A 22,575-nucleotide genomic window follows, 5' to 3' on the forward strand; every position below is an offset into this window, starting at 1 on the left:
GAGATATTACAACAAGATAAAACAATAACATAAAAACTTTATTTTTCCATAAATATCATAGTTAAAAAACATCCAATCCCTCCTAAAACATCGGACTAATAGACTTACACTTAAATACAACGGCTGTGCACTATATGCCTCATTCGAAAATCTGCTACCATGTCTTATTCTTTAAAATCGCTAATCTAAAACGCCAAATTGATTAAAAAAAAATTGCCACAGAACAAACTATTTGTACAGATGGGTCTGTTTTAAATACTCTCTCAGCAGATAAACAATTCCTAAAGCCCATTTGTTTACATAAGGGAATAATCCATCTCTGTTTACCATATGCATGACATTGAAAAAGAACATGAAAATCAGTCTCTTCATACTTGCAGCCCATCGGACATAGCTTGGACTTATTAGTAGAATTGGGCCATTTGTAAGTTAGAGAACACAAAGGAAGAGACCCTATTCTAAATCTGATGATGAGAGCACGCGCAAATGGGGAGAGTACTGCATCCATAAAGGGCTCAAACGCACAGTGACATTTAAATTGCAAAAACCTGTCAGTCATGGAAGAGGGGACAACTTCAGTCAATTGTGCAGTTTGGACTTTAAGCCAGAAAGCATCTTCAAGATCTGAATGGCATTTTTGGGGATAGAAGAGGGATCCTTCCAATAGGACCCCAGGCCAAGAAGAAATAAGGACCGTTCAACATAAGCACACCACTTGATTTTGGCATTAAAATGAGTGGCCATCAGTGTGGGCAACCCACATCTAAATGGAATAAGAGCATCAGATGACCATTACCGAATCCAAAACAGTAGTGGCCTTTAAAGCGGCGATCTGGTTAATTGGAAAAAGATTTAAATCCATTTGGATAGGCAATGAGGGAGTACTTGAAGGAACTTTTAACAGCGTCTGTAAAAACTGGTTTTCTGCCCTAACCAGGTCCTCTAAGTTGCAGTGGCCCCATAACTCAGCACCATACAAAGCCCCCCCCCGGCTTGTGATTTATACAGTTCGAGAGCAGGAGTCAAGGCAAAACTAAGGGAACAGGTTGCAAATCTCACAAGGCCGCCCGCCCTTTGCTTCAGACATATTAATGATTTCTGGAGGTGGGCATGCCAGTAGTGAGAATCTTCTAGTTTTACACCTAAGTAGTCAAAAGTCCCCACTCTTTGCAGTAAGGCGCCTTCTAGATAAACAGGTCTTTTTATTTTATGCCTTTTGTCTCCAAACACCATATATTTCGTTTTTAATGAGTTGATTTCCAGACCATGATCTTTACAAAACTCCAGAAATCTTGCAAGCAAACTTGAAAGGCCCATGGCTGTTCGAGAAAGTAACAAAGTATCATCAGCGAATAAAAGACATGGAAACTTCTGCCCTCTCAAAATAGGGGGGTCACTAGAACAATCCAAGAGGTAGGGAATACATGCGTTGATGAATAAAAGAAACAGGGTGGGCGCAAGTACACAACCCTGTCTCACACTGCGGACTGTGGGGAATGCTGAAGTCAGTTCGCCTGCCAAACCCCATCGTACTCTCGCACAATTGCCTGAATAAAGAACTTTAATAATATTAAGCATGGGGCCGGGGACTCCAGCTTTACTCATAACTTCCCACAGTTTAGAACGCGGGACAACGTCAAAAGCGGATCCACAATTCTTGTGCCTTGGATCTTCTTGGTGCTGATCTTCTTCTGTCCGTTAATCTGATTTCTTGGTTTAGGGATGCCCACTAAATACTGTATTTACTGGGTGTTTTGGGGGCACCTTGTAATGAACAATGGGCCATCTACCTTAGGGTGGCTACACCCACTAAATGACCACGTCCTGTGGGCAGAGGTCACTTCCCTACACCCGTTTGGCTATTTTACTTCCATCCAAGGTGGAGGAAAATTAAATGGAGAGCCCACCTCGCATGCAACACCTTAGGAGTGGTGCATGCTAGGTAGGGCCACTCCTCCTGTCCTTTTTTTGAGTTTCCCGATGTTGCTCCCGCCAAAAGTAGGGGTCTGCATTGGGGGCGGCCATCTGCTGCTAGCTGCATGCCTGAAGGTCGAGTTTCAAAGGCAGTAAGCCCTCTGAAGCTCACCAACAGGGCAGTGCACATTCCTGAGGGAGCTGGCGTTAGCACCTCCATCCAGGAAGGGCTTTGTTCTACATCCCAGAGGGCAGACGCCCTCCCGCAGGGGTTCAGATTAGTATCAGGTGGTGGCAGGCTGGATGAGACCGGCCAGCAACCGTGCCAGGGTAGTTAGCTTTTGCAGGGGGTACCTCGAAGGTGACCCCAGGGTATGTTTGGATTTATCTTTTTAAGTTGTTAGATTCACCCAGGGATCAGAGTTTCCATCATGTACCTGTGAAACTCATACTGACCAGTGTCCAGCGCATTTATTAAAATGGCTGCTCTGTTCTCTCACTATGTTCCAGGCTTGGCAAGGACACAGTGGGGGCATATTGCTCATGCAGATGTGTTCTCACATGCAGTAAAGTGCACCCTGCCTTAGGGCTGTAAGGCCTGCTGGAGGAGGTGTCTTACTCATAATGCATGCAGTGTATAGTGGACAGGGCACGCGGGCAGTGTGCCATGTTGAGTTTGCATTTTAGGTTTGCATCAGTGCTGCTTGCACCTGAATGCATGGCCTTAGAGGGAGGCACAATCAGTGCTTCTGCCTTCAGGGGCCTACCCTTAGTACCTCCTGCCCTGGGTACATAGATACCATTTACTGGGGTCTTATAGGGGCAGTTAAGGTGTCTCCAAGTGTGCCAATGCATCACAACAGTTTAGGGAAAAAGCTCTGACCCAGGGTACCTGGTTAGCAGGGGCCCTGGGCACTAACAACTTCTAGGCTACATCACATCCCAGGCAAAACATGGGGGCTAACCCTGTCAAAAAGAGGCCTTTGTCCCAAAATGATGCATTTACTTCAAGCAAGTAGCAGGATAAAAGCAATGCATTATCTCTGTTCACAAAGTATGGTGGGAAATCAAAACAATAATATTTATAGTGTTGCACAGAAAAAGATACAATTATCTTTGTGTTTTTAGAAATGAAAACAGATAAAGATCTCTCTCTCTCTCTCTCTCTCTCTTTTTTTTTTTCTTTTCCGGCAGCTATGTGGTTTAAAAATGAACCCAAACAGAGCCCGTGTAAGAAAAAAGCCTCTATTTCATATGCACTTACAGTGCAATATCACTTAGAATTTGGCAACAGAAGCTGGCTATACCAGCTTCTGTTACAGGCCCTGCTTTCCTTCCACAAGCCGAATTTGTACATACATGTAAATATGTATTTTCCTGCAACAGTCACACACGAAGAATGTGCTCCTGCCATGGGAAACATTCTCCACATGAGAAAAAAGTACAACTTGGGGGTTTTGTTTCTATGTTGTGTTTTTAATGGAATGTGCAGCTAGTTCATTAAGCCATACCATGAACCTCTGTCGCTAGGTCTGACTGAACAGAACTATGTAAACATTTAAAAGACATGGTGATACTGTGCTCAAGGGGATTGAAGACAGAAGGCTGTGTGAGTCTGCATGATGTGATAGTAAGTACAACCTGACGCCAGAGACTGCGCAAAATTCTGAATCTGTCAGTTACAATCAAGCTAGATTGATCAGAGGAGAGCCTCGCTGTGGACACGGAAATGGCACAGATGAGAATTAACAGCCATGCCAACGAGTAATGTTCAGTTTGTGGAGCAGGAATTCTTCAGAGCTTGCCGATTTAGAAGAAACTAGTTTGCTGGTTATCCACACCAAGAGGTCAGCTGTATTACTGTCGAGCAGAACCCCACATTTTCCTCTTGGGGCGATATGGGTTATAGACAGAGGAAAACCAAAGGTCGTGATGAAAAGAGAAAGGTTTCAAGCCCTAGAGAGCATTTAGGGAGGCTTCAAAGGAAGCATCTGGCGCTGGAAACATGCAAATACAAATACATATCATCTGGAGACGAACAGCTCTTCGCTAAGAACGTATTTGTCTAATAGAATCTATTGCCCATGTATCGGTGGCCTAAAATGGGAGAGGGATCCCTGAAGGACTATGTTCGAAAGCGTGACAGATTAAACAATCGTTGAATTTTTAAGGGGAAAGGATATTTTCAACATAGAAATGGTCACTTGACTTGCATTCACAACCAAAACCAAGCTTGCCAACAGTTTGCCACTGTCCAATCGTAGGCTGCAAGTAAGTAAAAACAAAAACAAAAAGTCAGCACTGCTGCGTGGCTCTTGTCAACTATCTGCAGCAAATCCTAATTGAAAGCCGAAATGGTTGCTTTCAGTCTTGCAGACTCACCAGATAGCAGGAAGATCCTATACATTAGATGTGTGAATAATGAACCTATAATTTGACAGGGCGTTGAGGTCACTTTCTATTTTTGAGAGGGATCAAACATTCCTCATTTAGGGAACATAGCAAACTAAAATCTGCATGGTCCTTTATCAGTGCACCATGTTTTGAATGGTGCAACCAATCTGCGTCAATAATGCTACAATCTTTGCATTTGCCTCATATGTTAATCTCTGTAAATTGCACTATTAAAATTGCCAGAGAGGCAAATGTCGGCAAATTACAATAGCAGAGATGGTAATATTTTGGCTAACAAGTTAATAATTTTACACAAATTAGGGAAATTTAATCTAATACTCAAACAGTTATCTTTAAACATATGAATATTTACGTCACTCTCTGACACTGGAGATGGAAACTGGATAATAATAAGTAAACAAGAAGGCATGATGTGACTGCACGAAAGGGATGGAAACAGTGGTGATCTATCCAGTCGAAAAGGAGGATCAGATGTAGCCTAGGCACACCCGTCTCCCCAAATTCTTACCGATTGTGCTGCTGCTTTCTGAAAATCTAAGATTCTCATCACCCCAGCAAAATAAAACAACCTTTATAAAATGTTCCAAAATTCGCCTGATTGTTTCCAAATTACTTACATCACAGGAGGGATAAACTGGTACAGAGAAAAATATTCCTCAAGTCTTATATACCCATATCTAAAGATACAAAGTGTTTGCCAAACTTTGTTGAAGAACTGTATTAAATATTGTATCACTGTACCTTGCTCGCCAGCAATGCGCCCACGGTGCTTCTGTAAAAAACGATAAAAGCAGAATATTACATGAACAATGCTCAGTAGGTTTCTCTTTGTTCAAATTCCGATCTTCTGCCACTACTGGTTTACAATGCAAACTCACCACAACTACAACTGAGCAGATGTACAGAGTGGGCATTTGTAGACCGCACAACACAGCTGATCGAGGCCTGTAGTGCATTTGTTCCATATCTTGCAGATTATTATTCCATTCCTCCTTTTGTTTCACACATTCAAAAAGGTGAAGGGGCACTGGGCTTTCAAATACTCAATATATTTCTTGTCATGCAATCTGCATATTTGGAATGAGCCATTCTGACGTTCCCTGTATTAAACTGTCTGCACTTGCAAAAACATAAAGGTCAAGCTAATAAGTTTTTCCGATGTAATCGACGTTCAGAAGTCTTACTTTAATTTGATACAGCAGGCCAGTGACCCCACACCAGAGAAACTTCAAAACACAGGAAAGCTGAGAATCTTACTATAATGTATATCAAATATACAAAGAGTCAAGATCATGTTATTCCAGTGATAGTCAATACATGACGTGAATTATACCATGGTTTCTACAAATGAGACTAAAGGCCTTGATCTGTAACATGCATAACTGGACATTAATCTATGGTCGCTTCAATCATGGTGATATGATGCTGATTCACACTTAAGTATAAAGACTGATGGAATTATGCTTTAAATGTATTAATTGTAATGTATGTGCAGCCCTATCAGAAGTACATGGGGTTTTTGTATATATGGCAACTACAACTCCTTGCTATTAACCAGTTGCTATACACAGAAGTAAATGAATTTAGACTTCAACATTCCAGAGAACTGCCTATTTTTTTATTAAAATATTATGTTTACATATACATTACAGAGTGGCAGTTATCACTGCGTAGTTATAGTTGGGTCAGGGTGCTTTTTTGTTGATCTAATAACTTTCATGCCGTTCGGCAACTCTTCACAACATTTCCAAAAAACTGTTCATCCACCACAGCTGCCTCCTAGAAAGTTTCATGGTGATCTGTCAAGGAGGGACCAACAAAAAGCAGGGTTCTCAAAATGTGTTTTCACCATTCAATTTTCCATAGGAATTTTAAGAATCACACCCAATTTGCCATAAAGCTATATCTTTACTCAGAAAGGTATCTGTTGTAAATCAGTTCAAAAGTCAGTGATATCTGAACAGTTGGTTCCATGGGAGTACTGCAGGTCCAAACATTCAAAACACAGAGCTGTCTGATCAGTTGAGAGGGCTCCCCTGACCAGGTCAGCAGTACCAGGGAATCTGATTGGCTGGCCACAAAACAACAAATGTCCCAGCAGTCTTTACCGGTCATGGGTACTGTGTTGTGAAGTTAAAACAAAAAAAAAGGGTTAAAGAGGCATGGTAGGGATACCCAGACCCTCTTAGCCTGGGGCTAAATAAAAAAGAATTGTGCTGCACGTTCCGGGAGGTAACTTGGGACTCTCTGAGACCTAGCATGATCCTTCTGTGTTGTCCAACAGGAGTACTGTGAAAAAACAAATCAAGAATGAAGGGTGAGTGTCTGTGGTTGGGTGCCTGACCATGGGAGATTGGCCAGGAATGCGTCATTGGCCGCTGTGGGGGCTATTTGTTTCTGTATATATTTATTCTTATATCTTCAGAAAATGCATTGTCTACAGTATCTAGATATCTTTATATGCACATAGCTACATTTAAATAGCTAGACACGCACACCTATTTAATGCATAAACATGCATGGATTCTCCTCAACATAATCATAATTTTTGTTTGGTAAATATATATGTATTCATACACACACACACATGTATGTAGGGACATCCGCATACATAGTCTAAATCCATGTTGATGTACAGATGTATATGCATACCACAACAGTTACATATCAAGATACATACATTCTAATATACAGCACAGTTTTCTATCCATATAGACAAAGATACATACAGACCTATATATGCTGATGTGTTCACAAACTTAAACACATGTATTGCTTTTATAATGTCTTGGTCATACCACTGCTGTATGTTGTTGTTTTTGTGAGTATTCTAACCTTGTCAGGAAGAGCCAGCCCTTGACTAGCCTTCTGAAGCTGAGATAGTTCTCAATGGATCTTGGTTTTGTGGGTAACACATTCCGCAGTTTAGTTGCTTGAGCATAGAAAGATAAAATCTTCCACCCATGTTTTTTTCTTATAAATTGGTATTTTGAGATAGGGTGCCACTGTAGAGTGTAGGGTTCTAAGATGGATGTATTTTGTGATTTTGTTCCTGATAAAAAGTGGTCCTTTGTCATGTATAGCTATGTGGGTGAAACAAATTAGCTTGAAGGACGATCTTCTGGCTCCTGGTAACCAGCAGAGGGCCTTTAAAGGAGGGGGACAATGGGCTTGTGGCTTTACATGTAGTAGTAGGTTGGTAGCAGAGTTCTGAATAATCTGTAATCTTCTAATTGCTGAAAAAGGTGAGCTGTGATTAGACTATTAGTATACTCTAGTTTTGATAGGACAAGAGAGTTGGTTGCTTGGACCTTCAGAAGACTATTTGTGGGAAGATGCTTTACAGTGTTTTCATGGTAAGAAAACTTGATCTAGATAGCTTATACACTTGGGCATTCTAGTCAGCTTGGAGTTCATGAGAATTCTATGGTTTCATACCTTCTTATATATTTGTGGTGGTGATCCAAGGTGGTCAGGCCAGGTACAGACAGGGTCGTACATAAAAGCATTCAAGTTGAGTTTGAAGTTGCCAGTGTCCTTGGTGTTCTCTAAATGAAGAGGTATCTCTGTCATCTTCGTAGTTAAAGCAGGTAAACCCAAACACATTGATCAATTTAGGTAAGGAGTTCATGTTGAAAAACAGTGGTGACATGATTGAGTCTTGGTGGACTCCTGCTTTTAAGCTGTAGGATGATGATGTGAAAAAAGATGCATGGATCACATTTGTTCTATTTTGTATGTAAGAAGAGATCCAAGTGAGAGCAGAACCCTCTATACCTCCTTCCTTTAGTCTTTGTGGGCTAGAGTCATAACCAGCTGTTTTGAAGCAGCTGAAAGGTCTAAAAGAATTAGGGGGTCATTACGACCCTGGCGGCCGGTGGTAAGGTGGCGGTAACACCGCCAACAGGTTGGCGGTGTTCCGCCAGCAATTATGACCGTGGCGCAATTGCCACGCCCATACCGCCGGCCCCTCCAATATACCGCCAGAATTCCGCCTGGCGGTCATAATCCCCAGGGCAGCGGTGCAAGCACCGCTGCCCTGGGGATTATGAGTCCCTGACCGCCAGCCTGTCCGTGGCGGTAAACACCGCCATTGAAAGGCTGGCAGTAAGGGGACTTGGGGTGCCCCTGGGGGCCCCTGCACTGCCCATGCACTTGGCATGGGCAGTGCAGGGGCCCCCAGGCATAGCCCCGTCGCGCATTTCACTGCCCGAATTTCAGGCAGTGAAATGCGCGACGGGTGCTACTGCACCCGCTCACATCAGCATTGCCGCCGGCTCTATTACGAGCCGGCTGCAATGTTGATGAGACATTGCCACTGGGCCAGCGGACGGTAACACTGTTACCGTCCGCTGGCCCAGCGGAAATGTCATAATAGGGAGACAGGAATACCGCCGGCAATGGCGGTATTCTGTCTCCCGCGGCCTCAGCAGTCTTTTTCCAAGACCGCCGAGGTCGTAATGACCCCCTTAGTCCAGCCACATTGTGGTCTACTGTGTTTTAAGGTTGGACTGATTCCGTGCCTCTCCCTGGACAGAATCCCATACAGAAGTTTGAAAGTGGGGAGTTTTCATCACTGAATTGTGACACTTGGGCAAAGTGCGCTCTTTCTAAAGGTTTGCTTAGGAATCATTGATTTGCTATAGGGCTATAGTCAAATCAAAGTCAAGTCAAAATAACTTTATTGGGCTAATCAAAAAAACATAAAAGTATACAAAAAAAATCAGTCAGTTAGAAATCATACAAATTTCAGTTTTGCAGTTTGTTCAGTAGGCCTCAACCAACATAATGTGACCAATACTTAAAATATATTTCCGATGCCAAGAGCTCTGTTAAAGATCATCCTGTTAATTCTCTGTAGATGCAGCAAATCATTAAACAGTATTTCAATAAAATCCATTCAAATCTTAAATTTACAAACATACTACATGAAATATTAAAAACCCTCTAAAGCGTTTGGACATAAAATTCTAATTTTGGCATCTGTTTTGAATTTATAAATTATCAAAACCATACTAGATTAAATCGCTCAACTCAGCAGGGGGACATAACCGCTTAAAGTGCAAATATATATATATATATATATATATATATATATATACATATATATATATATATATATATATATATATATATCCTCAAACAAGAATGGTCTAAAAGTAGCTGGGCGGCGCACTCCACTGCCGGTGCCAGTGACGGAGAGGACCAGTCTCGAAGAATACAAATCACCAAAAGTATTCACTGCACTCCACAAGGTTTTCAATAGTGCATATTTATTCCAAATAACAACCACCAACGCGTTTCAACTCCCACAGGAGTCTTGTTCACAGACTGTGAACAAGACTCCTGTGGGAGTTGAAACGCGTTGGTGGTTGTTATTTGGAATAAATATGCACTATTGAAAACCTTGTGGAGTGCAGTGAATACTTTTGGTGATTTATATATATATATATATATATATATATATATATATATATATATATATATATATATATATATATAATTAGAAAATCATTTATAGTCGAATAGGGAGTTTAATAATGAACATTAGCATACAATATAATTGTAAACGGGGCCACTCCAATAAATACCCAGCCTAGTTGTACCCCATTGTTCTCCTACTGCGGATAGCATGTTAAAAAAAACTACACACTCCAATGCAGACATCTGTATTACCTAGCAGCTGAAGAAAGGTTAAAGCCTCTTTGCACATTCGGATAGCTGATTTTCTTAATGAGGGCTTAAGGTATGTCTGGAAAAATCTCCTATGAAAACCACAGAAAAACATAAAATGAAGTAGGGACTGTTTTGCGCTGCCATTGCAAGGACAAGGTGGCAACAAAGTACCCCACTCATTATTTCCATCATTAAAACAGAGTAGACGTCATACAGTACCTGACCTTAACCTAAAAAGTATTGATTTCTCCCATCTTTTTAGTTCTAACGTAAGCTACAAGGGAGTATCACCATCCGCCAGAGTAAAATAAAAAATTACAGATACTTGTTTTTCTAAGAGCAATGTCCGCCTCACCACCATCTTATCTGATTTGACAATCACATCAGCGTTGTTACACAAGTCCGGGAGGCCAATATTGGTCAGGGAATTAGCTATGTACTTTAGCCATGAGATAGTGGGCCCTTTATCCAATTTCAAACAATCCCTAATTATTTTCCTGTTAAGGCTCGCCTTCTTAGTACACCACACACTAACCCAGAGCAAGAGAGGAGACCATTTTATCACATCCGTAATGTATTCCATATTCAATTCAGAGGATAAATTAAAACTGGCACTTGAAGGCGGGAGATTCAGTATATGCCTACAGATTCTATTTTCTTCCATCTGAATTGCTGAGGAATTTTGATAACCCCCCGCACCTGCGTCATAAATCGCAGTCGGTATACGTTGCATTTTGTAAATTTTCATAAATGGAATGATCTTGGACCTTCCGTCTTCCTTTACTAAATTAAGTAGAGAACTAGCAGATCAACCCAATTTCTGGCGGGCTACAGATATCTGATTTGACCAGGAATTGTTTGTAGAAAAAGCCAGTCCCATATAACAAAAATTCCTAACAGTACTGAGGGATTTTTTTCCCACTCTCAAGGCCACTGCTGATCTTTTTCCATGTCCAAGGAGAGGTAGTAAAACACACCCCTGACCAACACCACTTTCTAAAGAAAAGGTGTCCGATAATTCACCCTGCCGGCCATAACACACCCTAGCACCTAGATTTTTATGTAGACCATACAAAAAGTTCACTAGGGCGACATCCACTCCTAAGCTGATTAACATCATCCAGAGCTTACTTCTATTTACCCTATCGAACGCTGTAGACAGATCCATAAATGCCAGGTACAGTGAGCTACGCTTCGCAACAGTATATTTACTTACAATGAGAAGTAAATTCAAGCACTGCTCTATAGTTCCACCGGGTCGAAAACCCTATTGACAGGGGGACAATACTTTGTTCTCTGTGGTCCCATCCTGTGAATGACTAAAAATAACTCTCCTTATTATCTTAACAGAGCTATCAACTAAAGATACAGGCCTGTTACATTTAGGTGATCCCCAGTCTTCTTTTTTTAAAATTGGGACAATTGAAGAGAGTGACTAAGACTCAAGTATCTTATTACATAAAGAGTTATTGAATAAGTTCGCAATTAGGGGTCCCCAGAGACCCAGTTGACATCTAAATAGATCCATAGGGATCCCATCCGGGCCTGGCTCCTTTCCACCTGTGCTCGAAACAATAGCAATCTCAACCTCCTGAACTGTTACTTGCAGTGCGCCAGCAAATGCAAGTGCCCTCCGCAATACGTTCTCTAACTCTCTATCAGCTACCTGTGAGTAAATTTTTTTAAAGTGCATTGCCCAATCATTACCCGAAATACTGCTGCTTAGATGGTTTGTTTGTGATACATCACTTTGATAGAGGCTGTTAACTTTCTCCCAAAACACCTTGCTATTACTCTAAGCAGCAGCCCGTTCCAACACATCCCAGTCCTTCTTAAATAGTGTGCTTCCTTTCTTCTATGGCCGCATTGTCTTGCCTCAGAGAGCCTCTTTTTTATCCCTGGGGAGGTTCACTAATGCTGAAGCGGCGATTGGCAATAGAACACTTTGCATCGAACCAATGGGGACAATTTATTCAGGTTTAAAAGGGTGTGATAACATATTACTTACTGCTTCACATAATAGCATATAGCAATGGAACAACTCAGCCCCAGAACCTTCCTCTAAACATCCCAAGATAGTCGAGAGATTGTCTCTTATAAGGCCCGTAAGTGTTGCTATAGGGTCTTTTAAATGCCACACTACCCTTAAGCCATCCCTCGTATGTTTATTAATGCCTTCAGAAACTTCTGAGTTGGCGTCCTTATTCAAGGGAAAACAAGCATCTAAGTGGATGGCATTATGATCACTCCTTGAAGTTTCTAACACCATGCTATTTTTAGACCACTGAAGACAGTTTTTTTGCCCAATATATAATCAATAACAGAACCATGACCTCCTCCTCTGTACGTTGGCTTATCTGGACCAGAGCCCTGAAAGAAATTAACTAAGTCTGAAAAGTCATATTGAGCTACTAGATTCTGCAGTTGCAGTCATCTCACATCACAGGGCACTTTTTCCGTAACCTTACTCCTTAGCCCAAAATCCATATCATCAATGCTCGTTTTAGCATTAAAATTGCCACAAGTTAAAATGCTCGGTTGTTGAGTGATGCTCTTCCCATAAGACTTTAGGCCTCCAATAATGCTAAATAGCTCCTCAAACAGGTCACTATAAGTGTTGGAAAAGTTACTGCTATAAAAAGTTACTATTTACTAAATACAAACTGAACGCTCGCTTATTGTCTCTAGTGAATAAGGTCTGATAAGCAGAACTACCTGTATCTATAACTGTAACAGTAATTCTGATATTAACCTTTACCCAGGTAGCAAGACCGCCACTAGCTCTTCCATGTTGAGCAGCAGCGGCAGGCCAAGAATAACAGGAAAAGCCATCTAAAACTACAGAAGTGGGATCCCAAGTTTCTTGGAATACATTAAAATCATAACCTTCAATAAAGGATGTCCACTCTGGATTGGACATTTTGTTTCTTAAGCCGGCCACATTCCAGCTTAACAGGGAAAGCTGTCTATCCCTACCCTGGCTATTACAGTACGCCTCACTTTCTTGACCTCTTTCCCTCGATAAGGTGTTTGGCAAAGGAGTGATGGAAGACACCCGTCCTAAGGCAGGCTCGTCATGATGTAAAAACACACTATGATAAGAAACAGGTCTAAAGGAGACATTCCCGTCCAATCCCTATCAATGAAACATGGAACTGCCTTTTGCAGGCCCCTATACAGTCAGTCCATCTCGTTAAGATCTACCATTGGATCAAAACGATTTTTTACACAACACTGGAAACAACTAAGGGGGCTGTGTTAGGCAAGTCAGGGAAGGAATCTTGTTAAGATCTACCAAAGGATCAAAACGTTTTTTACACATAACGCTAGAAACATCTAGGGGGGCTGTGCTACGCTTGTCAAGGAAGGAATCATGGGCTTTTGGGGGTTATTTGGTCTATAGAAAAAGCCAAGAGGTAAAACTCTAATTTTACTTGAATTGCCAAGAATCTCAAAAGGCTAGGAAAGAATTTTCTTTGCCAGATGTGGATACCTAAAGTTAACAATTATACAGTCACCAGGGATACATTTACTAGAGGGACTGATCCAGGTGACACAATGAGTCAGCAAGATATTTCCATAATCACAGATATCAAATTTAAAATGATTAACTAAGCAGTGACAAACCTTGTTTTGTAGTTGGGTGGTAGACTCTAAGGTGAGTTTAACGCAGAAGGAACGACAGCCAAAACAACAACACATGGGCAGTAAGCAGGAGGAAGATTGATCACTGGTAAGTATGGAGATGATGCAACAGCTAAAGACTCTTGTGGCGCCACCTCAGGGGCAGTTGAAGACATATTGGGAGCAGATGATTAACTCCAGGAGCTAAAATGGATGCAGGTCGCTTATTATGCAAACATAGGCCAGGACACAGTTGGCTGCTTCCTGCTATCTCTTCCTGTGTAGTATTTTCAGGGGGGAGAGCATTCAATGAAGAAGGGTGTCCCGAAGGGGTATTTTCAAGAACGACTGAAGTAACAATAGGCCCCCACGGTGACAGCCTTTGTTGACTCTGACATAATCCTACATTTTTCTCTACTGCTACTTCTTATTTCCACAGTCTATCTCTCAGGGGAGTTAAACACTCATTCAAGGAAATTATAAACTTTTGGGCGACTATATCCCAATCCGGTATTCGTACCGTACCCTGATTGACTGTTTCACCATGCTCTCCTACAGTTGACCCTCTTATAGGAGGTGAAGGGGCATCAATAGTCTTAGCTTTCCTCTTACACTTAGTGGCAGGTGAGGCTGTAGTTATGGTTTGGTTTGGGTGCTCCACATGAGAATGAAGTACCCTACTACTAACCATAGGGGCATCTGAACTAATTAAAGGGATACAGCCATTTAAGGCGATGATAGCCTGCCCTTCTGTCTCATTTTCTACGTCGGGGGTACCTAAAATATCGGTATCGGGCAACCTGTGCAACCCAAAGATAACCACCTCTCTAGCAAATCAATCTCCTTAGAGACAACACTCACGGCTCACGCTAAAAAGGAATCGATGGTTGTGGAATTGCACCCTATGGGCATTTTACTGCAGGCTTCCCTCTTCCTGCCCATGACTGCTTTCTAGTATAAAATAGCCCGCCACCAATGGTCCTAAACTTGTTATAGCCCTATAGCAATCCTTATTGAGCAACCTACTTTACTTACCACTTTCTATACTATATGAGTCAACATTCAGTGTCCATGCATAAAAACATAAAAAGAAATAATTAAATTAAAAAACCAAGAGAGTGGGCTCAGCCCAGCCTCTTCCAATGGCGGACGGGCACGGATTGGCCTGTCCTTGACTCGGGCACGTCCTGCACGCATCCCGTGCTGCAGTGATCTGCCCGCGCTTTATAGCGCTCGTTGGTGGACTCAAGTGTGAAGAGCTGGTCCCCCAAAATGGTCGCCTCCAGGGGCCAAGAGGAGTCTGGGATATTTAGTCCCCCACCAGTAGTTTAGCACATCCTGCGCTGCAGTGATCTGACCGCGCTCTATAGCGCTAGTTGGTGGACTCAAGTGTGAGCAGCTGGTCCCCCAAAATGGTGCCTCCAGGGGCCAAGAGGAGTCTGGGATATGTAGTCCCCCACAAGTAGTTTAGGGCTGTAATCATATGGGTCTTAAGGGTCAATGTTTGTTTACATTCACAGTGGGCGTACGTATGCCTTTTGTTTTTGTTTTTTACACTTGGGAAGCCACTCCACCTGTTCAACGACAGACACCTCAAGATCCCCTCTGGCAAGTGTAACTGAAGGCCCTTAAGGGACTCTCTGTGAGAGATGGAGGCCCAAATTAAGTCTTATATCAAGACCTTCAGTCGTTGGAACCATGCAGCTAGTACCCAGAGAGGTAAGTAACTAAAGTAATGCAACAGTCTTGGCTATGTAACCATTTTAAGCAAAGTGATTCTACCAATGATGGACAGCTGTAAGGATATGTCTGCCCAGCATCAAGGTAAGCAGGATAAGAAGAGAAAATGATATTGCCATTTCAGGCCCACACCATGGCCTGCTTCAGGATAGTCCAATAAGGGAGTCTCCTGTATAACTCTGAGGAGATACATCATGTTATGATTAGTATTCTGTGTGGGAATAAAACCATTTTGATCATGGTGAGTAAGAATGATTGTATACGGTTGAAGTTGCAAAGCAAAAACCTTAAAGAGGATTTTATAATCCAGCGCTGTCATGGAGAGACGCCTATGTGAACTCTTATCCGTGGTGTCACCCTGCTTCTTTGGTATCTGTATAATCGGGGCTTCTACCATGAAAAGGGGAGAGAGCCTTTCTCCCAGGCCGAGTTATAGATCTTAAGGAGGCGAGGGATCAAAAGGTTACCATAGTCTTCAAGCAGTCCACACCCAGCTTGTCAGGGGCTTGCTACAGCTGGATCTGGTTGATAGTTCAGGTGGTTGGAAGCCCGTTATGGCCCATGGCTCTGAACAGGAGGCAACCAGACTAGCCCTTCCAGCCCCTCTGGGAGTCCTGGCTTCAGGTGCAAGTCCAAATCCCTCTGACTCAGACAGGAGGGCAGAAAGGCAGCAGCCCTGCTAGGCAGAAGTCCAAAAGAGTGACAGCCCTTTCAGCTGCACAGCAATCCCTTTCCTAGCAGAGTCTCTTCAGGGCCAGAAGTGTACTTTATTGTGCCACTGTTTTCTCTGACATCACTGCTCTATCCTATCTTGTCAGGAATGTCAGGAGAACTGTAGGAGGCGGAGCCAGCTGAGTTCGAGGCCACGGAGCTATCAGAGTTGCTACATGAGCCACCGTTCAGCTGCAGTGCCACTGCCGAGACATGAGAGTTGGGCAGTGGCGGTAGAATGGCAGGGTTGGCCCTCCACGTAGGCCAACACAGGAGATATATGGCATTGTATACGGCAAGGTGCGAGGCATTGCCGAACAAGAGATGAGCGATGTGCAGCAAACGCTGAACCTGGATAGCCGACCCAACTGCTGAGCTCACCGAATGTCCACCCTTGAGTCAGGAGAAGCTGAAGGCGGAGATGGAGAACTGGGAGCAGCCCTCGTATGGGCTGCTTTCAAGGCTTAGGGATACTGTGAGTCATCTGAGAGACACCCTCCTGGTTTTAAGCATTGTTTTTTGCACTCAAGCACTCAATCATTGCAGGCACTCTAAAGGGGAAGGTTACTTGAGTGCGGGGCGCAGTCGCCCTCCACAGAGTGTGTGCCCAACCTTCCCACAGAAGTGGCCCAGCTAGGACTGGGTGCGGTTTGTGGGTTAGGCAGTTGTGTCCTGTTCAGAAACCTACTGTCCTCTTAGCTTTGGGTTTGGGCTGTCGCATGGTTGAGGCACTGGAAGAGAGATGCAGGATTCAAGAAAGAAAGGAAGGGCTGGCCAACAGTCACCACTAGTGCTGAATAAAATAATGCCTATCAATCAGCACAGCTATACCAAGCGGAATCCCTTGAACAACTTGAATAATCTATTCTGAGGAGTAAGGGTCAGGCAAGGCTGAGCTCGGGGCGAGGGCTGTGTCTAAGCCACAGAAGCCTCATAGGGAGCTGCGAACAACTGCCTTTGACTTTCTACACACGCTGGAAGGTCTTGCACAGAATCTTTGTGGCCCAAAGGCAGGTTTGTAGGCCACAAAGGATCCAAAGGACACGTAGGAAGAACACAAAGATCTCTGGGAACACTAGGAATCCAAAAGTCACAAGCATTAGATAGATTAGGCATACCAGCATTTAACAAAATGGTCAAGCTCAAAGTTAAGAAGAATAGCAACACTGGCCGTGTTGGGTGATGAGAGGCCACATAAGGATCTTGGCCCCCAGCAAGATATGGGTTTGGGCAAGGTAAACATGCTCCTGAAGGCCATAACATTCATCGTAGATGCAGATGCAGAAGGCAACTGGCTCTTAAAAAACACTTTACACAAGTACTTGACGAGAAGAAAGTTGGAGGCTGGCGAAATAACAGAGACAGAACCACCACACCCTGAGGTGGTGGTGCTAGCACCTCAGGAAGCTAGTAGCCTTGGAAGCACCAGCTTAGAGGAGTCCATAATCACCAAGATGGTGGAGTTAGCTGATTCAGTGATGACTTAATGGAACAAAAATGAGCAGACAGAAGGGCCTGAACTTTTCGAGATCTCTTTGACACTGGAAGAGGGAGACAAAAATCCCAAAAGCAAACTCAGTAGTTACTTAACAAATTGCAATCGAAGCCTCAACCCAACTGAACCGTCTTCGAATACCAAGAGTAACAGCCATGGTTCGGTCCATACCTCAGGCTCAGTAGAGTTGAGACCTGCCCCATCAGAATTAGGACACAAGTTTATTATGGAGGCAACAGTACATCGACATGAGCAGAACCACGTGCAGGAGGGGAATGTTCAGATGTGCTCTACACTATCTGACAAATGGAGAAGAACAATAGGGGAGCTGGGTTGCCCCTACAAGTCACAATGCACTACCGACTCATCCACTAGCCAATCCTGGGGAACAGGAAATAGGCATGCAGAGGGAACAGCAGGCGTACTAAGGATCCAATTTATTAGATGATAATTCTCCAGATTCCAAAGCACTCAGTGATGGCAAAGCCAATCACATTATTACCACCATCAACTCTTCGTTACTGGCGGCGGTCAAGGCACTCACATGGCAGTCACATAGGTTAGAAGTTCAGGTTGAACTAATACACATGCTGGTGCAGGGTGTCTTGTTGTTGCATAAGAAGATGGACAACTTGAGCATGAAGGTCGATCATTGCCTCACCCAAAAATACAACGATCATACAACAAATAGCGCCATTACAGACAAGCTCACTTTATTACCAGAGCTTCTCTTATCATTAATAAATCTTTGCAAGACTACGCATTTGGATGCCACAAACAACGAAAAATCTACTACTCAAACTTCACAGGGGGGCCTTGCGAACGTAGGCTGTATGGGCAAAGACTTTACAGACAGGCGTGCTTCGGAGAGGTTTCAACCTAATAGGACAACAGGCCCAGAAGGTAATGAGCGTCATCCATGGTTGGACTCATCTGTACCCAATATGGAAAGTGATAAAACTGGTAATCAGGTAAATCAGCAGAGAGGGTCTGTGGAACAAGTTGAGAGAATCTACAATGGCCCGCAGCTAGCCAATCAGGCAGGTGGGGCGGATTCTGGAAGCACGAGGGGTAAAGGCTTAATTTCACTCTGTCAAAAGAAAAAATTAAGAAAGCCTATCAAAAAATATCAGAAGATTGAGTCATCCCTCCAACTCATCTTATACCACCCAGGAAACATGTTGTACTGTAAATGAATGCATCAATGGTCAAGTAAACAGCATGGGTACCACCAAAGAGGTCCCACTAAACTATCTAATTTTCAACCTGAAGCATGTTGCTCAAAAATCCATCGACAAAGCCAAGTAACAAATTGGTATACAAGTGAAAACGTATACTGATGTCATGCATTGGCAACACAAGGCTTTGCACTCTATGAAGCGAAACCATGCTCAGGCTGACGCAAAACATATGAAGGTGATAGTTGGCAAGGACCAGGGTGCAGGAATTGAAAATAAAGGTGGCCAGCAACTCTCCACCTACAGAGATTATTCGGCACAAGTGACGGCACCCCCTAACACTGTCCTGATCTTTACCTCATATTATAAGACAAGAGGGTGTGATGCTATTAATTATGTTTGACCAATGACTTTGTGTTTCACCACTGCGCATATTAGTTGCTCAATGTTCACCAGTAGCACATGATTCAGTTTAGCTGCCTATTGGCTTTAACGTGGCATTTGGACATTACATTTGGTATTTGGGTTTAGCTGCCTATTGGCTTTAACATGGAGTTAGACATTACATTCTGTATTCAGGCCAGCTGCCTATTGGCTTTAACATGGCATTAGACATTACATTTGGTATTTAGGTTAGATGCCTATTGGCTTTAACGTGGAGTTATACATTGCAGTTGAGACATTGCAGATGAGCTGTGTTTTTCCAAGCTGTGTTTTTCCACATGATAGATCAAGCTGTGTTTTTCACACCAGACCCTAGCTGATAAGAGTGCCGTAGATTTTGTGTTTACCTCTCAATCCAGTCTGGGAACGAGTGAATTCTGGAGAATTAGCCACTCTCCAAGTTTATTCGGTTCTCACACTGAGTTTGCTCTTAAGGATGGCTCTGGACAACAGCGAGAAAGAAAATACCTTGACATCAGACAGGAACGGACGTCAGTTGCCTGTCCCCGTTTGGGTAGAAAATCTCTTCCTCGCAGTAGAACCGGAGTCATCAACTTGAAGCCCCAGAAATATGAAGCACAGGGATAGGCCCTAAAGCCCTACGGTGATGCAATTTTGACTTTTATGCTTTGCTTTGAAGTTATGCTATAATATAATCACATGTATTTGCTGTGTACATTGCATCTGAGAAGTACTTTGATATATTTTGCTTTCATTGCTGCGACTACTTATGAACGTGTGCTTCCAATCTACTAATTTTGTCTCTCAGGAACCTCGTGGTGAAGTAATAATAATAATAATAATAATAATAAATGTCTTCTTTAAACTCAGAAGTGCATTCCAGAGAGGTTTTGTAAGCTCGGTCATAAGATAAGAGAAGGAAAGCAGAACAGAGGGCCTTGGGATATATTAAATCGGTCCAACATTTTGTACTGTAATATTCCATCACTTAAGTTTCTTACAACAATGCACCTGCTGTCCGTGCAGTTTAAAAACAGTGCATTAACTAACTACAAGGTGTAACCCTTAATGGAATGGTCCAATTCTGAAGACACCAGAAAAATCATGGCTGAAGCCGGGAAATTATTGGAGTGGGAAATTAACGTGTGCACGGTGACCCAGGAAAAGTATCTGTGCATCCTGGCAGACAGAAAACAGTTCTGTCCGACAAACCTCCAGAGCAGTCCTCATAAATTCAGTGCATCGTCACAGGATAAGCCTGCCTATAGCATTTTGCGAGGGACAAAGCAGGAAAGGCCTTCTAATTGGGGGAAAAGGATTCGTATCCAAATCACACAAGACATGGAAGGTAACCATCCTTCTAGAGACTCAGCACGTCAAACAACTAGGAAAAGCATAGATCACACAAGAGATAGCTTCACATCAAGTTGCAAGGGGGGTAACACGGCTTCACACAGAGCCACAGTTAAGGTGATAAGCTGGAATGTGGCCGGCCTTTATCCCATAGTATCCAACACAAATACTGTGGAATCCTTGCAAACAGGGGATATCCTTCTTTTTCAAGGAACTTGCCTGATGGTGCCTATCGCCATTCAAGGGGTTCATGAAGTCCATGTACCAGCCTTAAAAGAAAAACTACTTGGGAGGCCTATGAGAGGCCTTGTCATTTATGTAAAATTGGACCTACTTATGGAAGTAACAATACTTAGTCTCCCCTCTAATGATTTTCAGGCGCTTGTGCTTAAAGGCTTGGTAATAACTGGCATTCCAACTTCCATTATAGCATTAAACCTGTACATCAACCCCTGGAGTGCAACCCGACCAGTAAAGGTTAAAGAACTGGTCACAATGATGAGATCTGTTCTGTATGAATATCCTGCCTACAAATGTATCATTGAGGGGGACTTTAACATACTTGATTTTGGCCACCCAGCTACACAGACTAGGGGCTCCATATGTCATCCACTAGTGGCTTACTTTCACGAGTTTGGTTTAGGCTTGCCAAATCGCAATGGCCTACAACTTCAAACATTTAAAAACATCTCGCTAATAGACTACATATTCTAATGAAGGAATTTGCAGAACTGTTTCGTTGCATTCAAGTACGGCAGAGATCAGAAAGTGACCACTACCCGCTAGTTATAGTATTGAATGCAAGGGTAACAGCATACATGAAGGAGGAATGGATTTAATAACCACTTTCATGCAATGTAGGCCTAATTATTAGACGGATGAAATGGGGTCAAGTGGCAAAGATTAGGTATGCATCTTGGAAAGCCTCGGCCTCCATTTCAACTTTAGCATTCAATGTTACAATGCCACAGAAAGAATGGGAGTCGATAATTACAGCGTTAGTCGAAGCCCTATCCAGAAATGAGCATAGGAAGTCTTCATCAAAAAATGGGGGTCCTATATTTCCTGGAAATAAAGACTTCTTGGAGATCAAACAAAATTGTCGCCGTTCTGTGGCCTACTATAGAATCTGCCATTCAGAAGAAAAATTAAAAAGAGCTAGGAAAGTGCATAAGAAACTGGTTTGGCAGCTAAAACAAAAACATACAGAAAATGAATGTTTACATATACAGGGAGTGCAGAATTATTAGGCAAATGAGTATTTTGACCACATCATCCTCTTTATGCATGTTGTCTTACTCCAAGCTGTATAGGCTCGAAAGCCTACTACCAATTAAGCATATTAGGTGATGTGCATCTCTGTAATGAGAAGGGGTGTGGTCTAATGACATCAACACCCTATATCAGGTGTGCATAATTATTAGGCAACTTCCTTTCCTTTGGCAAAATGGGTCAAAAGAAGGACTTGACAGGCTCAGAAAAGTCAAAAATAGTGAGATATCTTGCAGAGGGATGCAGCACTCTTAAAATTGCAAAGCTTCTGAAGCGTGATCATCGAACAATCAAGCGTTTCATTCAAAATAGTCAACAGGGTCGCAAGAAGCGTGTGGAAAAACCAAGGCGCAAAATAACTGCCCATGAACTGAGAAAAGTCAAGCGTGCAGCTGCCACGATGCCACTTGCCACCAGTTTGGCCATATTTCAGAGCTGCAACATCACTGGAGTGCCCAAAAGCACAAGGTGTGCAATACTCAGAGACATGGCCAAGGTAAGAAAGGCTGAAAGACGACCACCACTGAACAAGACACACAAGCTGAAACGTCAAGACTGGGCCAAGAAATATCTCAAGACTGATTTTTCTAAGGTTTTATGGACTGATGAAATGAGAGTGAGTCTTGATGGGCCAGATGGATGGGCCCGTGGCTGGATTGGTAAAGGGCAGAGAGCTCCAGTCCGACTCAGACGCCAGCAAGGCGGAGGTGGAGTACTGGTTTGGGCTGGTATCATCAAAGATGAGCTTGTGGGGCCTTTTCGGGTTGAGGATGGAGTCAAGCTCAACTCCCA

The 22,575-nt window shown here is 42.9% G+C and overlaps 1 protein-coding gene across 6 annotated transcripts in view; it reads right to left on the reverse strand.

The window, feature by feature from the left end:
• Positions 1–22,575, reverse strand: part of IDNK (IDNK gluconokinase) — a 255,278-nt gene that overhangs the window by 191,770 nt on the left and 40,933 nt on the right. For all 6 annotated transcript variants that reach the window (XM_069229952.1, XM_069229943.1, XM_069229949.1 and 3 more), the window contains exon 2: positions 5,071–5,101. In XM_069229952.1, coding sequence (XP_069086053.1) covers positions 5,071–5,101 — 31 coding nt within the window. The remainder of the gene's footprint in view (positions 1–5,070; positions 5,102–22,575) is intronic.

Source organism: Pleurodeles waltl, chromosome 1_1, assembly GCF_031143425.1.
Source record: "Pleurodeles waltl isolate 20211129_DDA chromosome 1_1, aPleWal1.hap1.20221129, whole genome shotgun sequence".
Lineage (NCBI taxonomy): Eukaryota > Metazoa > Chordata > Amphibia > Caudata > Salamandridae > Pleurodeles > Pleurodeles waltl.